General features: G+C 42.8%; 2 protein-coding genes and 1 long non-coding RNA gene across 4 annotated transcripts; 1 reads left to right on the forward strand and 2 right to left on the reverse strand.

The window, feature by feature from the left end:
• Window positions 1-1797: 1797 nt before the first annotated feature.
• Window positions 1798-17933, reverse strand: NIPSNAP2 (nipsnap homolog 2). Its single transcript, XM_074557260.1, has 10 exons — window positions 17800-17933; window positions 13033-13172; window positions 12346-12391; window positions 9677-9771; window positions 7810-7880; window positions 7355-7495; window positions 6940-6971; window positions 4471-4565; window positions 3597-3680; window positions 1798-2925 (listed from the first exon to the last, which is right to left on the reverse strand). The coding sequence occupies exons 1-10, from the start codon at window positions 17883-17885 to the stop codon at window positions 2861-2863; spliced, it is 855 nt and encodes a 284-aa protein (XP_074413361.1). The 5' UTR covers window positions 17886-17933; the 3' UTR covers window positions 1798-2860.
• Window positions 9766-20990, forward strand: LOC141731432 (uncharacterized). The gene is made up of 3 exons (XR_012583539.1): window positions 9766-9956; window positions 11114-12188; window positions 15166-20990. It is a non-coding gene; the product is annotated as an uncharacterized LOC141731432 (long non-coding RNA).
• Window positions 20303-23495, reverse strand: MRPS17 (mitochondrial ribosomal protein S17). Of its 2 annotated transcripts, none has more exons than XM_005496688.4 (3): window positions 23381-23495; window positions 22009-22155; window positions 20303-21027 (listed from the first exon to the last, which is right to left on the reverse strand). In XM_005496688.4, the coding sequence occupies exons 2-3, from the start codon at window positions 22129-22131 to the stop codon at window positions 20737-20739; spliced, it is 414 nt and encodes a 137-aa protein (XP_005496745.1). In that variant the 5' UTR covers window positions 22132-22155; window positions 23381-23495; the 3' UTR covers window positions 20303-20736. The 2 variants fall into 2 exon arrangements, with proteins under 2 accessions (XP_005496745.1, XP_074413362.1); XM_074557261.1 differs by lacking the exon at window positions 23381-23495 and adding an exon at window positions 23340-23360.
• Window positions 23496-24475: the final 980 nt, after the last annotated feature.

A 24475-nucleotide genomic window follows, 5' to 3' on the forward strand; every position in this document is an offset into this window, starting at 1 on the left:
TTTGGTCTGTGAAATAGTGGAAAATTCCCAGCAGGGATAGAGCAGGGGGAGGCAAAGTTCCAGTGTCACAGATTTGCCTGGACACGTCCCAGCACAGAGGGGCAAAGTCTGGGGAGCAGCACAGGGACACAGGGAGGAGCTGGGCTCCACATGGGTCTTTTGACCATCACCCTTTACAAAAAAGTTTTTTTAATGTGATTATTTAATGAGGCAGAATCGATTTAAACCATGTATTTGTACGAGGGACAGTCTGCAGCCTTCTCCAGGACAATTAAACCTGAGTTGTAATTGTGTCATTGCAGTGGAATAAGAGTTGAGATTTGCCAGAAGCCTTTCCAAGCACTGTCCCCACTTTTCAACCTTTGGGAAGTGATTTCAGCTCTGGACTGCAGCAGCTGTGCTGTAGGAGATGCTGAGGGGTTGTTCTGTGAGAAATGCTCAGGGATTGCTCACCTACTGAAACCAAGACAACAGAGAGAGATTTTCCTTCATTTACCAGAAAATATCTGTATTTCCAACTTGTCCTTCCATTGTTTTCTAGGAGAACATGCAGGATTTGATGAAACACAACCAACAGCTGAATCAGGGAGGAAATGAAAGGTTATCCCTCATCTGAAAGAACAGCTCCAAAACTTGAACTCAGCCATGGAATCAAGGGGGAAAATCCCAACAGAGTTCCAGAACCAGGGAAAACCCAGCTCAGGCGAAGGGAAGCCAAGGAAAGATTGGCACTGCCCATTTCCATTGCAGCTAACACTGTTATCTGTAAGGAAAATAGCAGAAACTGCTTTAGCTGCAGGTAAAACAAGGAGTTTTACCAGTTTTATCAGTTTTATCAGTTTTTTCTGTCCCTGAGGGCAGCCAGAGCAGAGCAGGACGCTCAGAATGAGGGGAGGCTCATCCATAACACATCAGGGCGGGGGAATTCAGAATTCCAGGGGGAATTCAGATCCTGGCCGTGGGTGAGGGCCCTGCACTCTGATCTCACCCCTCAGTGACTCCTCTGCTTCCTTATCCAGCCAAAACTTTGTGCTCTTTGGACAACAAGAGCTGTGCCAGGAAGAATTTAATTCTTGGTGAAGGTAAAAAACACGGAGTGCATCAGAACACAAAAAATCCTGTGGCTCCAAAAATTTTTGGGTGTTTGTTTCTGGCTGAGTTTGCTGGGTGGGAGTTACAAGGACAAATCTCCAGGGAAAAGAAATCTGGGAGAGATAAAAGGACTGGAAGGTGATATTGGCATCCCTTTTTGCCTTCTGCAGCTGAAGAACAGCCCCAAAATCAGATAAAATGGTATCCCCAGGGGATATCAGTGCTCAGGGCTGATTTACAAGGAGGAGCAGCTCCAATGATTTCCTTGGCCCACTGAGCAACTTCCAGCTGATCCAGCACGGAATGTGCCTCAGTAAAACCCCATCATCACTTGGCAACAGGAGGAAAATGTAAAACCAGGCAAGAACCAGGTCAAATATTGACTTTGTTCAAGGGGAAACTCAAGGGGAGGCACCAGTGCAAGTGGGAAAGAAACCACACCTGAAAAATGAAGCGTCATTTGTGGAGAAAAATCCAAAGGAAAAGTGGTTTGTATTCATCTTCACAGAACACTCAGCAGAATGGGATGTGATGGAGAAATTGTAAATTCACTTTGGAGAAAGAGAGCAGAAAATTGGAAATGCTGTCCCCAACCCAGAGAAGTGATATTGGTTAATGAAGCTGAAATATTCTCAATTTTCCATACTAAACACTGCAAGAGGAGAGAAAACACATGTGGTGCAATACATAGATACCAGCAAAAAGTGAAAATTAAAAGGTTTTTATTGACTGATATGTTCTTCCTGAAAACTTCTTGAAATGTACAAACTGGACATTCAGAACTGATTTGTACATTCAGTATGTTACACTGATTCTTGGAGCCACTTGAGAGAGAGAGAGAGAATATTATTGTCACTTACAGGATGCTCACATCGTTGCAGACACCAAAAAAGTGTGGATACATTCTAGCCTAAAAGTGAAACCAAAACAGAACTGGACACCATGGGACACAGAAATGCCAAGCCCAGCTTCACACACCAACCCAGCCCCGCTGTGAGGCTGAACCAGCTCTGCTTATTAAATTCAACCCCTTTTTCCCAGAGTTTGGAGCTGTTTTTGGGGAGGGAAATGCTTTGGGGTTCCCTGCAGGGTGTTCAGGCAGTGTCTGTGGGGGAATGGGGCTCACCCTGCCTGGGATCCATTCCAGGGGGCTGCACAGGGATGTGTGCTCACAGGGATGTGTGCTCACAGGGATGTGTGCTCACAGGGATGTGTGCTCACAGGGATGTGTGCTCACAGGGATGTGTGCTCACAGACCCTGCTGTCCCAACCCATCCCCTGCCACACAGCTCTGGCCCCAATCAATGCCTGGAAATGCAGATTTGCTCCTTTCAGCCCTGCTCCACCAGCCAGGGGTGATTTCACAGCACCCCCAGAGCTGCTGCTTTCACAACTCGAAATGAAATTCTCATTTCTCCAGAGCTTTCTCTCATTTCGCTGCCACGTTTGCTGTGTGCATTAAATGCTCCTGAGCTCTGGGCACTGCCTGTGGGGCAGGAGATGCCAATTCCTGCAGGTCACACATTCCCTGGGGACCTGAACCACACATCTGCACTTGTTTCCAATTCACCAACCTTTTAATCACAGTCTTCTTGTTGTTTTATTTTTCCCCCTAAGAGCAGAAGGTGGTGGGTTCTGAAGAAAAGAGGTCTCTTTTATAAGCTCAATACAGTACTTTTATATTTCAGACTATGATATACAGTGTATACCATAAATTAAGACAAATACTTGTCACTTCATCTATGTAGGCACAAGAAAATCAGTGACTTTACTGAAGTGGAGAAATCTTCAAGGGTATCATGATTCTGGACTCCATCTCCTGAATAAGGGGCACTGAAAAAAATGGAGAGAGGTTTGAATTTCACTCACAAAAGTTCAGCACATTCAGCAATCATCCCTCTAGCATGGGAAAAAATGATTTTAATATCATCTCTCTGCTCATTTGAAGACAAGTATTTCCATTTTTTCCACCAAAATGGAAGTGATCCTGCATTTTTGTGGTGTAACTTTATTGAAATGTGCCCTGTGGAGCCCAAATCTGACGTTCTGCTGTGACAGCTTTCTTTGATCTCAGAGATCTCCTGGCTCTTTGTTCCAAAGTCTAAATTCCCTTTTCCCAGCAATGCATTTAACAAGGCTCCTGTATTTCATTAAATATCAGAAGCAATCATTTAATATCAAGGTAAATTTCACTCCTGGCTCCTTAAATCTTTGGACAAGCATTTACAGAAATCTCTTCTCCCACATTCCACAGAAATGCTGCTATAAAAATTCACTATGAATGCAGCAATTTTTTAGCACTTGGGCCACTTTTCCATGTACAACCAGCTGCAAAATTCACTTTACAGCTCAGTGCAATTCCCTCTGCTCCTTCACAGACTAAAAACTGACACAGAAACAAATTTCCCCCTGAGATACAAAACTTTTCCAGCCAGTGGGATGTGCTGAGGGTGGCACAAAGCCCAAAGGCTGCCCCCAGCATTCCAGAGAAGTTAATGGGTTACCTGTGTAATAAACCAGTTCATCCCAGCCAGGTTTATGCCACGCTGCATTCCTTATATCTTCCCTGGTTTGCAGGTCTTTGTAAGCTGGGAAAACAAGCAAAAAAAGTGATTTCTTTCCTTCCTGAACAGGAAGAGATTCCTTAAAAGAATTCCAAGGAGGAATTAGGAGGAAAAGCAGGAAGGAAAAAAATCAGGAGTTCTCTGTGGCAGAAGGAAAAGCTCAAAAAGGAGGAGCTGGGGAAGACAGAAAATGCCTGGGCACAGGTAAGATAAAGCAGGGGCACAGCTCCACATGAGGGCTGCCAGATGGCTGAAATCTAAAATTCTGCATTGTTGGGATATGAAAAAAACCCTGAATTATTTCTAACAAATTATTGTTTTTCAAGCTGAACCAATCCTGAGGTGTTTATGAATATGAATGTACAGAGAGAGGCAAAACACCTCCATGCAGGAATGGAAATAAATGCCTGATTTTCCTTGCTGGTGTGGGGAATGTGAGGTTTGAAATGAAAATGTAAAAAAAAACCTGATTTCAGCATGAGCTGGGACAGCAGGGTCATGGCTGTGGGACTGAGAGCAAACCCTGAGCTCCAAATGAGAAAGGAACAGCAGAAACTGGGGGAAAAACAGAATAAACCAGGAAATATTCATTTCTTGTTTGGTGAAGAATAAATTTATCGACACAAAAAATATTTAAAAAATCAGCAAATTAAAAAAATTTAAAAATGGGAAATTAAAAAAAAAAAAATTAAACCCCAACTTTTATTTCCTTTGCCTTTTGTAAAACTATTTGTAAAACTTTTGTAAAACTAAACTCCTGGGCAAAGTGATTGGGTTGGCTGAGTGGGAGAAGAAAGCAGAAAAAGGAATTTACCCCAGAGGTGATGGACCATGTAGAGCTGCCCAATCTGGGAGAAAAATCCCCCAACGGCTTCATTGCTGTCCTGTCGGAACCGAATGGCACGGGCCCTGCAGGGGAGCAAAGAGAAAATGGGGAAAAATCAGGGAAAATGGGGAAAAAACAAGGAAAAATGGGAAAAACCAGACTGGAAGGGAAGCTGGAATGTTAAACTGATTTTGCTGTGCATTTCAGCAATTAATAGTGAGAAAAAAGCTGCAGCGTGCTCATATTCAGCACTAAGTAAAATTAAAATTGGAGGCGACATTTTCATTAAATTTTGTATTAATAATTTTTCAACCAAAGTTGGGATAAAGAGAATTGTTGGGACATCAGGGAAAATGGAGAAAAACCATTGGAAAATGGGGAAAAAACATTGGAAAATGGGAAAAAAACCAGACTGGAAGGGAAGCTGGAATGTTAAACTGCATTTGCTGTGCACTTCAGCAATGAAAACTGAGAAAAAAGCTGCAGCATGCTCGTTTTCAGCACTAAGTAAAATTAAAATTGGAGGCGACATTTTCACTAAATTTTGTATTAATCATCTTTCAACCAAAGTCAGGATAAAGATAATTGTTGGGACATCAGGCAAAATCCATTGAAAATGGGGAAAAACCATTGGAAAATGGGAAAAAAAACAGACTGGAAGGGAAGCTGGAATGTTAAACTGCATTTGCTGTGCATTTCAGCAATTAAAACTGAGAAAAAAGCTGCAGCATGCTCGTTTTCAGCACTAAGTAATTAAGATTTACTTCTGTGTCTTGTTAGGATGCATTAAAATTGGAGGCCACATTTCACTAGATTTTGTATTAATCATTTTTCAACCAAAGCCAGGATAAAGATAATTTTTAGAACATCAGGTAAAATGGGGAAAAACCATTGGAAAATGGGAAAAAAAGCAGACTGGAAGGGAAGCTGGAATGTTAAACTGATTTTGCTGTGCATTTCAGCAATGAAAACTGAGAAAAAAGCTGCAGCATGCTCTTTTTCAGCACTAAGTAAAATTAAAATTGGAAGCTACATTTTCACTAAATTTTGTATTAATCATCTTTCAACCAAAGTCAGGATAAAGAGAATTGTTGGGACATCAGGGAAAATGGGGAAAAAACACGGAAAAATGGGAAAAAAACCAGACTGGAAGGGAAGCTGGAATGTTAAACTGATTTTGCTGTGCACTTCAGCAATTAAAAGTGAGAAAAAAGCTGCAGCATACTCATTTTCAGCACTAAGTAATTAAGATTTATTTCTGTGTCTTTTTAGGATGCATTAAAATTGGAGGTGACATTTTCACTAAATTCTGTATTAATAATTTTTTCAACCAAATTCAGGATATAGAGAATTGCTGGGACAGTTAAACCCAGCAGTTAACCTTTATAGTTAACTTTTATAGAAGGTTTTACTACTAAATCTCAAAGTTTTAGTCATGTCAGCTTTGCCACATTAATTTTTCCACAGATTTTCCACAGCTTTTTATTCATGCAGATCTTTGCATAAATTAAGATAAATATTTCTCTTGTTGTATGTTATAAAACAGATTTTCTACCAGTAGAGTTGTACCTATTTTATAAACAAAATTCCAAATTCAATTTGTTCAAATGACTGTAATTGAAAAAAATTATATTAATGACAGGTCTGAAGATCTAAATCCCCACTTTTGTCCAAATAATTGAAAATATTTCAAACTGGTTAACTATCAACCAACTAGAACAGGGAATGTAAATTGAAATAAGCTTACACTGGTTAAAAATGTGAGTGTAAATTGAAATAAGCTTACACTGGTTAAAAATGTCAGTGTAAATTGAAATAAGCTTACACAGGTTATAAATGTGAGTGTAAATTGAAATAAGCTTGCACAGGTTATAAATGTGAGTGTAAATTGAAATAAGCTTACACAGGTTAAAAATGTGAGTGTAAATTGAAATAAGCTTACACTGGTTAAAAATGTGAGTGTAAATTGAAATAAGCTTACACAGGTTAAAAATGTGAGTGTAAATTGAAATAAGCTCACACAGGTTATAAATAAGACAAACCCACAAGCAGACAATCAATAGAAAACTGTCTCAAATCCTTCTAACCCATATATTAAAACACAAATGTGCTGCTCAGCAGCTTTTCAATAAATAACTTGACTTTGGAAGAGCCAAGATTTCAGCTGGAAGTGCTTTGGGAAAGCTGAACCAAGGCTCCCAAAGTGCCACCCTTCCCAAGCAGCTTTCTGCTGAAATTCCAGGTTTTTGCAGCAAACTGAAAGGGTTTTGGGAAGCAAAGCCAAACCACAGAGGGGTTTTTGTGCACAAAATTGATTTTTTTTTCTCTCAGAAGGTCACAGGACTGTCTGAGCAGGGCCCTGCACTGGGGTTTGGTGGCTTTGGTGCCACCCTGGCACCTCCTTTTTCCCACCAAGAGCATCCCAGGCAACACTTACCTTAATTAATTAACACTTACCAGTAATTGCCCCATTCAATCATTGTTCCAGGCTGCAAAAACAAAACCCACTGTTTTAAAACTAGAGTTTAAAACAAAATTTTATACAATTTTCACACCATTTCTGTATGGAAACCACCCTGTATTAACACAATCCCTTCCTGGGAGTGATAAGAATATTTCAGTAATTTTTAATTGCTCTGTTTACCACTCTCAGTCATCTCTGGAGCAAAGCACAGGGTTTCAGATCAGGATCTTGTTGGAGCCTGCCTTCACCTCAGACCCCACACTGACACCAGCCCTGACTCAGAAACCACCCCAGATAAAAAATCTGATTTTTCTGATAAGCTCTGCTTGCCATAAAAACCTCCCAAAGGTTTTAGAACAGCACAAAACTGAAAAAAAAAAATCAGAAATAAATCAAATCTGGACTTACTCTGAGTTGGTAGGACCTCAGTTCATAAATATTGGGGCCATCTCTGGGAACTGGTTCATTCCAGAAGCTGAACTCCAGCAGGAGCTGGTTCTTGCGGGACAGGAGCATGTTACCCCTCTCCTTCCGGAATTCTGTGAATTCCTAAAAAACAACGGGGCAAATTCTGCAACAACAAACAGCAGGACACCACATCTGCCTTAAATTGTTTTTTTTTTAATGCTGTCAGGGTTGTGGGATAGTGAAATCGTGAAAGGAATCTGAATTGTCTCTGGTGAATCTGAGAATTCCAAGGATTTATAGGGGAAATAATCAGGAGTGAAATATTTATAATAAGAATAAAGAATAAATCCTTTCTCCAAGAGCTTTCTGGGCTTGGACAGGAAGGGAGGAGACACTTTGGTATCTAAATCTGCATTTTTTGATTAGCTCTGAGTAACAAAATCAGTATTTTTTACCTTATTTTGACGAAGTTTGCTCATGACCTCATTGAGAGCTGGGTAACCTCCCTCATATCTCCACAAATGAACTGAAACAGAGAAAATTTCAGTTTTTTTCAGACCAGTGTAAATCATGGAAAAATCACACTGTAAAATGCTCTGCACACTACAAAATTACACAAGAATAGAAACCAAGCAGCAGGTTTGAAAATAGATTTTCATTAATGAAAATCACATTGGATTATTTTAGGGATAATGGAATCATCTGCTTTTTGAAAGGGGTTTTCTCTTGGAAAATTTTACAATTCACTCTGAGGGTAACAGAGGAATTTCAGAAAGGACTTTTTGTTGCTGTGCTAGTAAGATGTGAAGACTTGTCATGACTGTTATTGAAATTAAGATTCAGCTGAAGAGGATGACTTAGTTCCAAAAATTGCTTTGTACCAATTTCATCTAAGAGCAGCAGAGGGGCAGATTGTCAGTTCAGTAAATTACTCCAGCACACAAGCAAGACACTTTCTGTAGGACATGAAAAACGATGCAAATGTTATTTCTGAGCTCAACATGAATAAAAGCAGAAGAAAGCTGAATATTTGCTGGGATTTCCCCTCTAAAACAATCCCAGTATCTATGGTTGTATCTAAATTTTTTTCAAAGCATTCCCTCTTTAATAAATCAGAATAAAGCCATTTAATAAATCACAGAAAGATGTATTTACAGGCATTTAGTATAGAAAGGCAATAATTTCACCTCAGAGAAAAATAAAACCTATTTTCTGTGCTCTTAAGCAGCTCTTTGCCTTTTCTAAGAGAGCAAAGGAGGCTGATGGAGAGCAGATTTCTGCTCCTGCTGCCTCACCCCCAGGGCAGATTTGATGGCTCCACCTGATATTAACCCAGCACTGATCACTGATAATTCATTATTATTGTTCATTTTCTCATTATGTTGATATTTTCTCACTAGCCAGTGTAAACAACATGCAAACAATTCCAACCCCACAATCTGCTTTATCCCAGTGCTGCAAGAACATTTCCAGGGCAGGCTGGGGATGCAGTGACAGACCCAGCCTGAGTTCAGCTGTTCCAAAAGCAGCCACTGGGATTTGCCTGAGCAATTCCCATTCCAATTGTCCCCATTCCCCAACTCCCCTCCAGCTTCCAGGGTTGCTCTCAGACATTGTTTGGTTCATCTGCTGTGGATTCCCTGCATTTGTTCAGTGTCAATATTGCAATATGCTGGCACTGCAGGGAGAATTGCTGTGTGCAGGAGTTGATTTTTGAATCAGGAAGCCCCAGCACTGAGGCTCTCACAGAACCTCTATGGGTTTGGATCTGGGGCTTCCCATTCCTTCCAATTCCCAGGGCATTTTTCAGGTTTTCTCTCTGCACTGGGCTCTTTGGAGTTACCTCTGCAGCAGCTCTTCAGCCATGTCTAGCTCCAGTTTGTTTTCATAGTTAGGCAGTACCCTTGTATGAACATGAACAGAAAGATTTTTACTTTCCCTCAGAGAAGTTTAATGTGAAGTTTACAACGCAGATAGGTTGGAATGATTTGAAATTTATTATCATACAGCCTGAAAAGGCTGAGCAAAGCTTTTATAGTGCCCAAAGAGGGACAAACTCTGCCTTTGCAAGAGTCACCCTTAAATATTTGTGTATTTTATAAATATATCCCCAAAACATCTTTATTTTACCAACCTGGAAAACATGAAAACACACCAACAACGAGACAGAACTGAAGGGATGAATGCTCTGCTGTCCAACCAGCACAAAAAGCAAGCAGTGATGCACAAAGCCCCTCAGTGCACACAGGGGAGATGATTACTTTATTCAAAAGAAGAAAACCTGCCAAGCACACGGGTGTACATTGTACTGCTATCTCCTACCAGCCTGATCCTGCTCTCCGTACCACGTGTTCCAAGTCCCCACCAGAGCACAAGGGTAGTGTTTTTCTTCATGAATCTTTGGCAGCACCTCTTGACTTGAAAACAAGGAACACACAGACACACTGGGTTGCATTGCCTTCAGGGAGGCCATAGGTAAAAAAATGTTTAACACAGCATCATGCTAGGAACATTCACAAGGTTTATTTGGCAGAGGAAAAAGCTGAAATAGCAAATTCTGTAATGCAGGGGGAAGGTGGCTGCACCCCCAAGGAGAATTAAGGTGAGTGTTACCATTTTTTAGAAATTTATAACAAAGATCTATAACATTTTTATAATATATAACACTTACTGCATTTCTGGATGCAGTCAATTAGGTGTATCTAAACAATTATGTCTGTCTAAAAGGATATCCAACACATCAGGAAAACAAATATTAGGATATCTCAGTGAACACTCAGCCTGCATGGGTGATTTGTTTGAGGAAAAACTTTTATTTGTTTGAGGAAAAGCTTTTCTTTACTTGAGGAAAAGCTCCCCTCAAGGCCAAAGAACTCAGAAATGTGAAAGCACACTCTTCTAAACCAGTTACAGCTGCTGAGCTGAATGGATAAAAATAATCTGATAACTGAAATAGTGGCTGCAGATCACAGTATTGATTTTTGACTTCACTCTTACTTTGAGGCAACTCACCCACTAATGAACAGTGGGACAATCTTAAAAATACCCCCAACTCCAAATTTCTGTCTGGATTTCTAACACTCTTTCAAACTTCAGCAGTGGCCCATATTAGCATGAGGAAATGAAGTTTTGCTGATTGCTGGCTCAGTCAAGACAGCTTTCCCTGCACTGTGCCTTGATGAATAAGTCAATTAGTCTGGTTGAACTCTGCCTTTTTGCTATTTTTCCCTCAATAATTACCCTTCCTCCTCAGTCTGGCTCACAGGCAGAGTCTCTGCACAGCATCAAGGAATAAAAAGTAGGCTGGGCTGGCTGGGAGTCATTAGGGATGAGTTTTCCTCTGGATTTTGCCACTGACTTTCCAGACAACCTTGAGCAAATCTCATTACCAATTTGTACCTCGACATTTTCTCACTAGCCAGTGTAAATAATATGATAAAATGACTCTCCAAGGATATTCTCAAGGATAGTTCATTTTTTGCAAAACAGAATGAGGTCCTGGAAAGGCAGCTTTGAAGAGGAATGGGAAAATATTGCATAATTCTACCATATATTGTTGAAAATTAGAGAAAAAAATGCCCACAGAACATTTTTTAAAAAAACCTGTCTCTAATTTTTCAGCTCCTAAATCACAGTGATTAATGAAATAATCTTGTAATTGCCTTCATTACATTATTTATGAATACCTGATGATGATGATGACTAATCCTCATTTTGATATGATACAGAATTAACCTGTTCTTTTCTTTCTTTCTTTAGGAAGAGGCAGGAGGGAAGTTCAGAGAGGCTTAATTTTGTTTATTACTTTATTCAAGTTGTCTCCTTGCCTGAAATGCTTCAATTTGCTTTGGAAAGAATCAATCCAACCACAGATATTTGATCTGACTGCTGTCAGCAGTTTCTTTCTTTGCTGTTTGTCTCTTTCCTTGCAAACAGAAATCTCTGCTCTCACTCAACATTCAGGCAGCTCATGAAATTCTGCAGAGAAGATTCCCTGGCTTGCATCATTGCACATGTTTATATTCAGCTTTTAAACAGCAAGCCGGCTGAATGCTAATTGTCCTTTAGTGTGTAGCTATTTTTTAAACAAAAAAAAAAGCTAAAAATACCTTGATTGAATGTTATTCTAGTGGCTTTTTATGCTTCTACAGCAGGGAGAACAGTTCTGAGTTATCCAGACTAACACAGAGGTGAGAGATGAGCTGAGGACACGAACTGGGAGCTGGGATTTCCTCCCAGCTGCTGTGCTCACACCTCAGAGCTGGATGCAGGAAGGTGTCATTATTGTCATTATTGTCATTCTGCTGAGAATGTTTGTATTGGCAGTGAGAAAAGCACTGCTGGCTGCCAGGCTCAGCCCCAAAGTTAACACACAGCTCTTTCAGGGCTCCAGAGGGAGGCAGAAAATGAGTAATAGTTCTGCAGTTTTATTCTTAAAGCAAAATGTGAGTAATTCCTAAAGATGTGGCTGTTTGGGAAAGCTGTCCCAGCACTGCTCCCTCTGGAGGGAATCACCCCAAAGCACAAACCCCATCCAAGGGTAACACTTGGAGCTCAGCTGCAGGATTTGTGCAGAGGGATCTGAAGGAGCTGAGAGGAAATCAACCCCTGGGTTTTAACATCTGAGTTTAACACTGGTGTAGTTTTATTTAGCAGTGATCTCTCTTTCCTTCCAGTGTGCACATAAAACCCATCCTCAGCCTGGCAGCTGCAGTGGGAATGCCACATTCCAGCCCTCCCTGCAGGGATCAGAACTTTGGGACCACTCAGGGAAGGGGGAGAGACAGGAATCATCCTCAACTACAGCTCAGGAAATGGCAATGCCAAGAGAGAGGTGGGCTGAACTGAGTGCAGGACTTTTGGCTCTTTCACAGGATCTATTGAATACCAAATCCTAAAAAAGCAGAATTTTTGTCACTTCCCCTCTAGATAACTACAATATCTGGCAAATCAACATGGCTAAAAGGTGAAAAGAGAACTCACACACTTACCAGAGCTTGTTGTAGGCCTCTAGACATTCAGGTTTGACATTGTGAACTGCAACAACAACAAGAGAGCCATGAGACAGGCAGGGACAGGGGAGTGGTGCTGGGGGTACAGAGCCATCACTCACACTGCAGCTTGTGCAGGCAGGGACAGGGACAGGGACAGGGACAGGGACAGGGACAGGGACAGGGACAGGAATGATGTTGGGAGCACAGAGCCATCACTCACACTGCAGTTTGTACAGGCAGGGACAGGGACAGGAGCACAGAGCCATCACTCACACTGCAGTTTGTACAGGCAGGGACAGGGACACAGAGCCATCACTCACACTGCAGTTTGTACAGAAAGGGACAGGGACAGGGACAGGGGTGACAGGGACAGGAGCACAGAGCCATCACTCACACTGCAGTTTGTGCAGGCAGGGACAGGGACAGGGGCAGGGACAGGAGCACAGAGCCATCACTCACACTGCAGTTTGTGCAGGCAGGGACAGGGACAGGAGTGACAGGGACAGGAGCACAGAGCCATCACTCACACTGCAGTTTGTACAGGCAGGGACAGGGACAGGAGCACAGAGCCATCACTCACACTGCAGTTTGTGCAGGCAGGGACAGGGACAGGGGCACAGAGCCATCACTCATTGCAGTTTGTACAGGCAGGGGCAGGGACAGGAGCACAGAGCCATCACTCACACTGCAGTTTGTACAGGCTGCTGGTCTCCCTTTTGGCCAGGAGGTTGGAGTGGGCGTCTTTCCTGGGGTCCACCTTGCGCACAAAGAGGGATTTCAGCCAGCTCTCCTCACGGGCACTGCGGGCCGAGGAGCCCAGAGCCCTGCAGGGAACAAGCACAGCCCTGAGCACAGGCAGGGAATTCAGGGACTGCATGGGGGTGACCACAGCACAGCCACAACTGTGATGGCACAGGGGGCACTCACACACTGCTGAAACAGCCCTGCCAGGCTCTACCAGCAAGCTCATCCCACTGAGACTGATCATTTCACTACATCTATTCTATTCTATTCTATTCTATTCTATTCTATTCTATTCTATTCTATTCTATTCTATTCTATTCTATTCTATTCTATTCTATTCTATTCTATTCTATTCTATTCCATTCCATTCCATTCCATTCCATTCCATTCCATTCCATTCCATTCTTTTCTCACCATATAAAATTAATATACTACATACAAGAATATATTAATATAATAAAATATAAACATAGAATTTATTATAATTATAGTTATCAATATTTTATCATTATATATTCAATTAATAATACAATAATGTATTAATTATATCACAGTAATATAATATAATATAATATAATATAATATAATATAATATAATATAATATAATATAATATAATGTAATGTAACGTAACGTAATATAATGTAATGTAATGTAACATAACGTAACATAACATAACATAATATAATATAATAGAATATAATATAAGTGGACATAATTATATTATTTCACTATCATTTCACAGAGATAGTCATCCCATAGTTATCCACTGTGGGATTATGCTCTTTTTTGACCCAGAGATGTTTTTAAAACTTTTTTTCTATTTTCTGTACCATGTGAAGGGTGAGACAGATATTATAATATGATGTTATAATTAACTATATTAAATGTATAATTAATATATTATAATATTACGCTATAATATGTTATAATTCACACGACCACAATCAGAAGCTAAATATTTTAAATCACAATACATTATAAGCTTAATTACATTATAATTATAATTACATATAATATAAGTATTATAAAATTATTATTCCATTAAAAATTGCTTGGCCTATCAGCTTTAGCCACACAATGCTGTAAATGCCTTAAAGCCAATAATCTAAAATTACCTCTCATGGGCTCCACTACAGTGCATCTTTCACAGCTCTATTTCTCAAAAATATCCAGTTTGATTTGCAAGGCCATCCTTTAAAACTTGTTTCTAGTTCTGTTTCTCTCTCAACAATGTCTGTTCTGTTTTATGGCATTTCTAAACCAGCATTTCTTATCTCAAGGTTTGCACACAGATGCACTCACTGTGTGAGCCTTCTGCCAGGCTCTGAGAATTCTCTCCAAATCAATTTCCCACATTTCCCCCCCTCTCTACAACAGAAAAAACCTTCTTTGATGGCTTTGTTCATCATTTGCTGTGTGAAGTACACAAGGTATTAACATTGACCCTGTAACCATTAATGTATATAAATTATATCTTATAATCAACTTATATCAAACTTTAAAAATTCTTTACAAATCCATTCCCACAATGCACATTATCCATGGTTATTCCCTGTGTAATGTCTGCTTCTGCTGCTGTTTCTCCTCTTTTTAAGCCACTGCCTTTGCCCAGGGCTGGGTCTGGCCTGGTGTAAACAGTCAGGAGTGAAAAAGAGCAAAAAAGGTGCAGAAGGAAAAGTGCAGAGTGTAAAAGGGAAAGGAACTGCCATATGTTCCTGTGCTGCTTAAAGACAGCTCTACAAAAGGGAAAGGGAAATGTCTTTCAAGAGGAAAAATAGCATGAAAGACTAATTTGGGAGAGAAGATGAGTGGTAGGAAACAACCAGCCAGGAAATATTTCAATTCCAGATTCCAGCAACATTTAGGGACACAGAGCCAGGCTTCTGCACAGCATCCACATTTCCTTGCCTCAAAACACAAGATTTTCACTCTCTTTTCTTATCTAATCTTTATTCAGCTTCTCCAATACACTTTCAGAATAATGACACCTCCCTTTACATCAGAGCACACAGACCAAGAGATAACTGTGCTTTCTAAGTGATATGTTCAAAGAATTATTCCTCTTTTCCAGATGAGCAGGACAAGGAATCTGATGCATTTCACTGATCCTCTACAATGTCTGAGAAGTTAAAATGGTTTTGCTTCTTTCTTTTCCTTCAATTTGCCTTTTTTTTGACAGACTCATAGTAGCCACAGTGAAGAAAATTAATTCTGTCACAAGCTTCTCTTGAAATACTAAAACATTAAATGTGGTATTTATATTTACCATATATATTTACTTCTAAGCTGGAAATCTCAGCCTTTTCCTGCCTCAGATATCAACTTTTCACCCTTAATTACTGATCTGGGGATCCAGAAGACAGCTGGACCTCCAGCCCAAAGCTTTCTACTAGGAAAAATAAATACAAGGGAAATAAAATCTCAATTTCCTTTGGGAAAACATCCCCCTGGACACACCTGTGTTACACAAAAGCAGTTTTTAACAACAATCCACCTTTTAATCCCAGTGTCAGAAAAGAACACAATGACCTGGTTCTGCCCATGGGGAGCAGGATGGAGGAGAGGGAAAGTATTTCCCAGCAGAGAAACAACAAGCACAGCTGAGATGACCTTCAGCAGGAAGAAATAATGTCTAAATCTTGGTGTGCTTATTGAAAACGGTGCCTCCCTTGCTCTGGGCACACACACACGGACATGTGGCTGTGCTGGAAGCCAAGCAGATATTCCTGAGGGCAGGCATTTATTTGAAGGGCATTCCATGATAAGGCTGCTGCTGGAGTGGAGCTTTCTCTGAGCACAGGGGTGAATCCCACCTCAGAAACTCAAGAAATTCAATTTTGTTTTAAAAAGCTCCCTCAAATGAAGCCCTCACTGGTTCCAGAAGGCAGAAGTCAAGCCCACTCCTGCAATACTCAGACCTGTAAATTCTCATTTTAAACCATTCCCTCTCCTTTATTCAACAAAGTTAGCAAAGTCATATTTAGAAAATTCATCTACGAGGATTATTGTTTGCAGCAAACTTTGAAGAGAAATAATCCTGATGCTTTTTGTGAACTTCACCAGCAGCAGGAGTAAGCTGGAGCTACAGGGATAAAAAAAGCAAATTTCTGTGCTATTAGGAGAATCTCATGATTTGAATGTTCAACTGCACCTAAAATTGGAGGTCTGGTTAATTTTCAAAACAATGACATGAATAATATTTTACATTTATGGAAAATCTTCTCCCCAGCAGCTGTAAAGCTCCTCATGAGCACAGATTAACAAATCACAACTAAATATACACCTCACACAGAACTAAGATAACAGGCTGAGTTCATTAAAGCAGATGCTCACTGCACCCAAACTGAGATTCAAGGGCTGATTTTTAATCAATATCCTAAAATATCACTGAACCAAGAAGCCCTGGATTGATCATTGGTTCAGTTTTTTGAGCAATCTGTACCCAAAATTAGCTCTGGAGGAACAGGAACTGAATTCAGGTCTTCCAACAGCTGTGAGCATCAGCTTGTCTTTGGCAGCAAGTTCTCAAGCTGCAAATATTAACTGTGGGCTTTGCTCTCTTGCTCCAAAGATTGGGCTCTGAACACAAAGGCTAACACTGAATACTTGCTTAGATTAGATTAAAAATGTAAAGGAAATAACTTCTTTACACTAAGCTCCTGCTTTAGCATAAAATACAACCTGGGTGGGACACACCAGGTTAATACTTAGATTTTGTAGTAAATCAAATCTGCCTGGAAGAGTAAGAAAAACAACTTGTCTATCTTTGACAGGTTTTGATCTGTGGTCTAAACAAAATTTATTTGAAACTAAAATAACCCCAAAACATGCAGGTAAAACCTCACAACACATTCCCTGAACAGCTGCCTGCAGGGATGCTTTTAGTTTTGCCTTTTCTGAGGCTGAAGCAGCAGCTTTCCCTGTTTAAAGGAAGGGAGGAAAAACTGTGTAGATCCATCGCAGCTTGGGAATTCCCGTGTTTCCATCACCCTGTGCCTGCTTCCTCCACTCTGTGTGTGTGTGTGTCACCCCTGCATACAGAAATGCCAATCTTACACCCCAAAACTTGCGGGATGTGCCTCTATGTGTGCCCTGGTACCGGCGTGCAGATCCCAGCTCCCTGGGGACATGGAAAAATCAGCCGTGAGCCCCAAGGGGATCCCACGAGTGGCAGGAATATGTCGGGATGTGCAGCCAGGCAGCCCAGCCCCGGGGGCACGCAGATTTCGGGCTGTGCACCCTGTTGCTCGGAGGAGTTGGGATCCCGGAGGGCCAGCGAGCATCCAGGTATTGAAATGCCGGCATTGCACGTGTGGAGGGCGCCCCGAGAGCCGCGGGGTGCCGGGTTCCGTGTGTGCCATGCGGGGGTGTCCATGCAGGGCTGAGGCGGCGGTGCGGGAACGGCTCTCGCTGCCCCCCGAGCCCGGCACCGGCCCGGCCACAGCCACGCTCCCAGCCAGGGGCGGACTGGGAGGAGGGAAGGAAGGGGCCGGCCTTGCGGCCCGTGACCTTGAGGGACACCCCGGCGCCTCCTCGCACTCCCCGCCCCAGGCCCGGCCGCTGCCCCGCCAGCGGGGCGCCATTTCCAGCCAGGCAAGGGGACGCTGTGCGCGGCGGGGCTCCGGGTGGCTCGGGCGGCGCCGGCTCCGCGTGCGGCTTCCCCCGGGCGGCCCCGTCCCGCCCGCCTCGCCCCCTCAGGGCTCACCTGAGGGTCAGCCCGGCGCCGGGCTGCAGGCGCGGCACGGCGGGCGCTCCCGCCAGGCTCCCCCGCAGCAGCACTCGCGCCGCCATCTTGCTCCCGCCGCCTCCCTCCTGGGCCGGGGGCTGCGGCCACGCCCCCTGGCGGGCAGCGCCGCCTGCGCATGCGCGGCCCCGCCGGCCCCGGGACCCCCCTCACGGCCCCTCAGCTGTGGCGGAGCCCTCAGGGCTCGGTTTGGGGGGACCCTGCTCAGCTTTGGGGACCGCTACTCAAATATAGGGGACTCAACTCTAGTTTCGGGTTCCTTAGCCTCGGTTTGGGGGGACCAAGTCGGATTTAGGAGGACCCTGCCCCGGTTTAGGAACACCTAGTCAGACACAGAGGAACCCCAGCCCCATTTTGGGAAGACTGTCAAATTTAGCCTGATTTGGGGGAATCTAGCCGCATTTTGGGGGGCTCCAGCCACAGTTTTGGAGGATCCCCTGCCTGGTTTAGGGGTACCCAAGCTCCAGTTTGGGGAGGGACCCACTTGGATTGAGCAAGACCCCCAAGCCCCGGTTTTAAAAGACTCCAGCCCCAGTTTGGGGGGACCTTGGGCCCAGTTTGGGGCCCCCAGTCAGATTTAGGGGGATCCCAGCCCTGGTTTTAGGGGACCCAGCTGAATTTAGGGACCCCCAGCCCCAGGTTGTTGCTCTCCCAGTACATTTTTCACTTGCTGGCAGCTGAAGGGTTTTCCTCACACTGCTCTGCTGTACTCAGAGAAATTTTGGCTGAGGAGGAGGTGTGTGCTGGCATCGAATCCTTAAATCACTTCAAATTGAGGATAAAGTGATAATTAGGGTAATAATTAAAGGGCAGTTCTAAAAGCAACAAGCCAATAAACACAGAAAGCAGTCAGTGACTAATCCTTATCATTCCACATAACACCTATAATGATTCTATCTTGGCCCTATAAACTTTCCCTTCCCATTTTATGATTTTCTATCAGCATTCTCAGACTAATCCAGAAGATAACACATATGATGTGCTTTAACATCACAAAAGCACAATCTTCGTACTTTAAAACAATTTAACCTACAATTGCCATCACTCTATTAAATAACACAGTCTGATATGTAATTTGGTTTTAGTCACATTTTGATCTGACAGTGTGACGAGTTCTTGAGCAACCCTCCCAGAGCCTACACTGGAAAAATTATAACCTTCTGTGATGAATCAATCATGTAGAAAAAAAATATGGCATTTTCACAGCTACTCAAGGGGAATTAGAAGACAAGAAAATATTCACTCCCCTAATTAGATGTAGATACAATCTTTTAAGCAAACAGGAAATCTTTTATATTTTTTATAATTACGTAGTATTAGAACATTTATATATTGAGGGTCAAGTTCTGCTTGGATACAACTTTAGTGCATTTCCTACAGCCCAGGGCCAAACTCTACCCTGTATCCAAGTTCTCCCAATCTCTGCTTGGATGAAGTTTCACACTTTGCATTCACCTGGGCAGGAATCAGAGCTCAGGTTTTTTCTTTCCTTTGCTCAGCCAGCTCCAGTTCCTGAGGAATTTACATAAACCTAAACCTGTGCCACAAACAACAACAAAAAACCCTACAGCCACATGTTTAAGGCACTTCCTCAACCTCAGAGTGCCCATAAAATTTTACACAGAGACATTTCAGTGAAAGCTTCTTGACATCCACATGAACATTCAAAGAGCAGCATTTTTTGCTTTGGAGCACTAAAGGAACTTCAAGTTTTGAATTTTTGCTCTCCCAAATAATTAGCTGAGTTCAGTCAGGCTTTTTAGGCAGCCAGAACTGATTTTGTGCAGGAAGTTAAAGGGCAAATGATCTTTAATAATCTGACAACAGCAGAGAACACAACTGGAAGCTACTCAGTTGCTTCAAGTAAGATATTTTGGGTCAGAGGAGAAGATTTTAGGTCTGATACACCTTGTTTTGCTTCTGATCCTAAAGACCAACAGACATTTTCTTTGGCAAGGATTTCTCACAGCTCTCCTATGCCACTGTCCCCTCCCACACGTACAAATTTTGAGGCAGATGCCCTTTTAGACCCAAAGTCAGAAACTTGAGGCTGCTGCAACAGCTGCAGGCTCTCAGCTTGCTGCATGCCCTGGAGGAGAGGACATGAGATCCCCAGAGCTGCACCAGGATAAAATCATCTTTCATCACTAACTGCTCTGGCCTTTAGCTCCACATGCAGCAAACCAGCCTCTCTAGCTCCCCAAAATGTGTTATTTTAATTAGTTTTTCTGGTGAGAATAAATTTAATTACTTTTAGGATTTGTATTCTCATCAGCTCAGAGAGATGCAGCTCTCCCAGAATGAAATCCTGCCTTTGGACAGGGACAGAGCCACCCACACTCTGCTGCCCAAAGCTTTGATTCTCACCTCTCTGCCACTATAAAGGCAAAGGGCTGAGGTTTTGTTAGAGTTTGGAAGGCAGAAGGCACTGGAAGAGGAAATAAGGACACAAGCATGCAGCTGGTTTTAAAATTCTACACTTCCTTTCAAAAGCTTTAATAGCACCTCCAGTAACCCTACAAACCACAAAAGACTGCCTGAAATACAGAACAACCAAATAATATAATGATATAATTTTGGCTCCCACCAAAATGAAACATCACACAGTTGTAGTCTGAACACAGAGAGGCCATTCCAGGAGGGCAGCTGCCTCTGGGGCAAAACTACAGCAACAAAATGAAGTGTGAACACCAAACTTGCATTTTTCTCTGCATTTTCATTCAAAGCTCCAGGTGCCCATCAATCTGCAACATCTCTTTGCATAAGCAACTACATGTACTATTTATTTTGACTACAAATTTCACTGAAACATTTAACATATTATCACAGCAGGGCCTCAAACATCCCTGACAGAGAGACACAAAAGCTGGAAGCCCTCTGCTTAAAAGATTTCCCCCACTATTTGTCTGTTGAACAAACTTTAAGTTCCTGAAGTTTCTCACTTAGATAGGTGGTATCTGCCTCGGTGAGATTTTCTGAATCTGACAGGTTTTCCAGGAATCTGGTTCCTGCACAGGGCTTTCCTGTGATGGGATCTATGACATTGCCAACCTTGAACACAATTTCAGCCAGTTCGTGTTTCACGTGTTTGCTCCTTCTCTCAGGCAGAGCTTTCAGAAGCACAATGTCTCCAACAACACACTGCTGCAGTGGGTCATGGGCAAAATAGGTTTTTCTTTTGTTAAAGAACTGTAAAAGGAACAAAAATAAAAAAAAAAAGAAAAGAAACCTTGGTATTATATTTCAAATTATGCAATGGGTAAATATATAATTATTATCAAATAAATTTCTCTAAAGTTTCATGTATGTTTTAAAGTGAGATTCAGTTTGGATCATGAGGAGAAATGCAACTGTGCACTCTACAGGTTCTCCACAGACAGCACAGCACTGCCCTTCCCAATCTCTTGCCAGGATTGCCAACTGAGCCTGGAGGAAAGGAGATGGGGAAGAAAAAAGCTCTGAAATCTGCATTTTGATGTTTTTTATGTGAGAGTTTTCTTGATATTTTTTTTCCCACATAAAAATATTTTTTTTTAATAATAACAACAGAATTCAGAATCCTTTAAGAAATAAATTCAGTTAAGAAATAAATAAAGGTTCTTCTACTGGATAAAATATTGAAATGGGTTCCACAAGACCCATTTTCCAATCCTGACTCTATCCTTAACTTTTTGGTCACTAAAAGCAATTTATTCTACCTATATGTACCACTGTTTCCCTATTTAAAATGGAGAAAATACAATTTTTAACCTTCTTGTTTGAAGAGCATCCATAAGGACTATATCCAAGATCACAGTAATGTTACAATTACACATACAGAAAAAACAGCTATAAAATTTATTGTAAAAGTGAGTAATAAACTGTCAAGTCTCCAAAGCATGCTCCACATCGACATGAAAAATTCAATCTAAGTGTGAAACAACAAAAGCTTACCTTCCCAAAAAGATCAAATGAAGTGCATTAACAAGGCACTTCAAAGAAATACATTTAGCAGGTAATTTGTAAGTCCTCACCACTCACTGCTTTTCATCCTCTGCAGTCATCCCCACAGCCAGATCCTTAAGGAGGTTGATTTGTAAAGAGTCATCAAAACTTTTAAGAGTTGAATCAGCAGAACATTGCACAAAATACAAAACCCAGCAGGCAGGAGAGGTTGTTCATTGGTGTTACCTTTAGCAAGTAAGGATCCAGCACGAGCCTTGTCACTCTCACTTTGGCAGTTTTCTGCATTTTGGTCCCAATTACTTTCCCCACTATCCATTTTGCATGGACAGCTCCACGTGGGACAGACATTGTGCAGTTATGGTCATGCAGTGCCTGGCAGCAAGGAAAGCAGATGCGTTATTGTAACAAAGTAAAAAAACATAAATGCTTTATGATCTACACCAAAAATTTCCTTATTTAGGAGTAACAGTTTCATTAGGTCATTTTGTTGGAAGAACAGGTTATAACGCCATTTATGACTGCATTTTTGACAATACAAAAGGGATGTCATTATGTCCTTGTTATCAGTAAAAGTTCCTTCACGACAGCAGCAAAACTGGACAGAACAGCACGAGGAGGAGACCTTACCCCACAAAAATGAATCATCCCAATTGTCACAAACAACAGAGAAAAGCGTAGCTGTGGAAATTACTCATTTAATAACGAATTACACAAGCTCCAGCAGCTGTTTGGGCTGGAAACCTGTTCATCAAGACAGAGTGCACCCAAACAAGGGAGCAGCCTACAGCTTTTGTTCAAAGCCATTTGCTTCTGTGCCTCTCATTATCAGCAGAGCTGATGGAACCTCAGGAAGGTAATGAGCTTCCCAAGCCATAAATGACACATCAAAGAGCTGTCTGATCCATACTACATGTGTTTGCTTTTGAGCTCTTTCCTGCAAGTAAATTCTATTCCATTACCTTATTTGGTTTAATTAGGGAGAGCTTTCTGTACCACTCTTGCAAGATTCAGGGGAAAAGCCACCAGAAGACTTGAATCAATATTAAAACTAATGGAGATTAATGACCATTTTCTCTCCCACTCAGATTGGTTAAGCACAACCAACACCTGTGAACTCTCCATGCCCCCCAATTTGTGAGACGCTCGCTTTGATGTCCCAACACATCAAAAGCAGAGTTTAGGGACACAGGGACACAGAGAGAGGATGAAACATTTCAGAAAACACTCGGGGGCTGCTTTTCTCACGCCGGGCTCAGCTGTGGGCTCTCAGGGCTGCAAGGAACCAGCATGAGAGGCCCTCCTGTACCCCACGGCTAAACACCCCACGCAGCCAGGCGTGTGCAGCACGGAAACACCCACGGAGCACCATCAGGCAGGGAAAAAAGAAGAAATTGAAGAGACGGAGCCTTGAGCCCCCCCCACCGCATCTCCCCACAGCGCTCCGCACCAGGCCCTGCCCCGGCCCCTCCGTGCCAGCAGGGCCGCGCAGGCAGCGGGGCTCAGCCAGGTGGGTCACACAGCACCCATAGCGCAGTTACAGCACGGGGGGAACCCACAGAAGCGGGGGCGAACCCCGGGCAGCCCCGTCCCCTCTCACCGCCGCTGCCGCCGCCGCGCCTCGGGGGCCTTAAAGAGACGGGCCCGGAACGGGCGGCGCCGAGCACGGAAGCGCCGCGCGGCGGGAAGGGGCGGGGCCTGGGCGGGGCCTGAGGGGGCGGGGCTTACGGGGGTATTTAAAGGCGCAGGCGGCGGCCTCCCCCTCAGAAGCAGTGAGGGTGGTGCGAGTGCTGGTTTTGCCGACATTGGTTAAAATTGAAAACGATCCCTAAGAGCTCTTTAAAAATCCTTTAAGGATGGTGGAGGGGAGCCTTAAGAGAAGTGGCTGAGGTCACTTCATCTGTTTAGTTTGGAGAAGATGAAAATGAGGTCACCCCTCATTATGGCCCTCAATATTCTCATGGTGGGAAGAGGTGAAGCAGGTTCTGATCCTTTCTGTCTCATGCGTGACAGGGCTCAAAGAAATGGCTAGAAGTGAATCAGAAGAGGTTTATGTTGGATATCAGGGAAAGTTTTTTCACCCAGAGTGTGGTGGAGCATTGGAACAGCCTCCTTTGTGCAGTGGTGATGGCACCAAACCTGACAGGGCTCAAGGATGCTGATACGTGGTGGGATTCCTGGAGCATTTTGTGACCTGTCAGGAGTCAGATTTGATGTTCCCGATGGGTCCCTTCTAATTCGGAATATTCTGATTCTTTGATTGTTGAGTCCAGCTCTGCACCCATCACTGCCACCATAACCCCAAACTGCATCACCTACCACAATCCAGATATATCCAGGGATGGTAACCCCACCATGTCAACCTATTCCTGTGCCTGACCACCCAAACAGTGAAAACATTTTTCCTAATATCTAATCTGAATCTCCGATCTCAGTTTAAAGCTGTTTTTTCTTGTCTTACTGCAGTAGAAGAGAGTGACCCTACCTCACCACAACCTCCCCTCAGGTAATTCTGGGGAGTGATGAGGTTCTTCCCTGATCCTTCTCTTCCAAACAAATGCAGGCTGTGGGTGCTGGGGGATCCTTTACATGGAATTTTGGGGATGGAGCTGACTCTCAGTGCAGCCTCTTCGAGGTTTCTGCACATCAGCAAGCACTGTACTCTTCCCCCTGCTGATAAGTGATGGACGTGAGA

The sequence above is a fragment of the Zonotrichia albicollis genome, chromosome 22 (genome assembly GCF_047830755.1).
Source record: "Zonotrichia albicollis isolate bZonAlb1 chromosome 22, bZonAlb1.hap1, whole genome shotgun sequence".
NCBI lineage: Eukaryota > Metazoa > Chordata > Aves > Passeriformes > Passerellidae > Zonotrichia > Zonotrichia albicollis.

Bases quoted from the DNA above. Each gene is read 5' to 3' on its own strand.
- NIPSNAP2 (XM_074557260.1), bottom strand. From the start codon at position 17,885: ATGGCGGCGCGAGTGCTGCTGCGGGGGAGCCTGGCGGGAGCGCCCGCC. The intron at 13,173-17,799 runs GTGAGCCCTGAG...TGTTCCCTGCAG, and splicing joins GGCGCCGGGCTGACCCTCAG to GGCTCTGGGCTCCTCGGCCC. The intron at 7,496-7,809 runs GTAAAAAATACT...GTTGTTTTTTAG, and splicing joins GCAAACTTCGTCAAAATAAG to GAATTCACAGAATTCCGGAA.
- MRPS17 (XM_005496688.4), bottom strand. From the start codon at position 22,131: ATGTCTGTCCCACGTGGAGCTGTCCATGCAAAATGGATAGTGGGGAAA. The intron at 21,028-22,008 runs GTAACACCAATG...TTCCTTTTACAG, and splicing joins TGGATCCTTACTTGCTAAAG to TTCTTTAACAAAAGAAAAAC.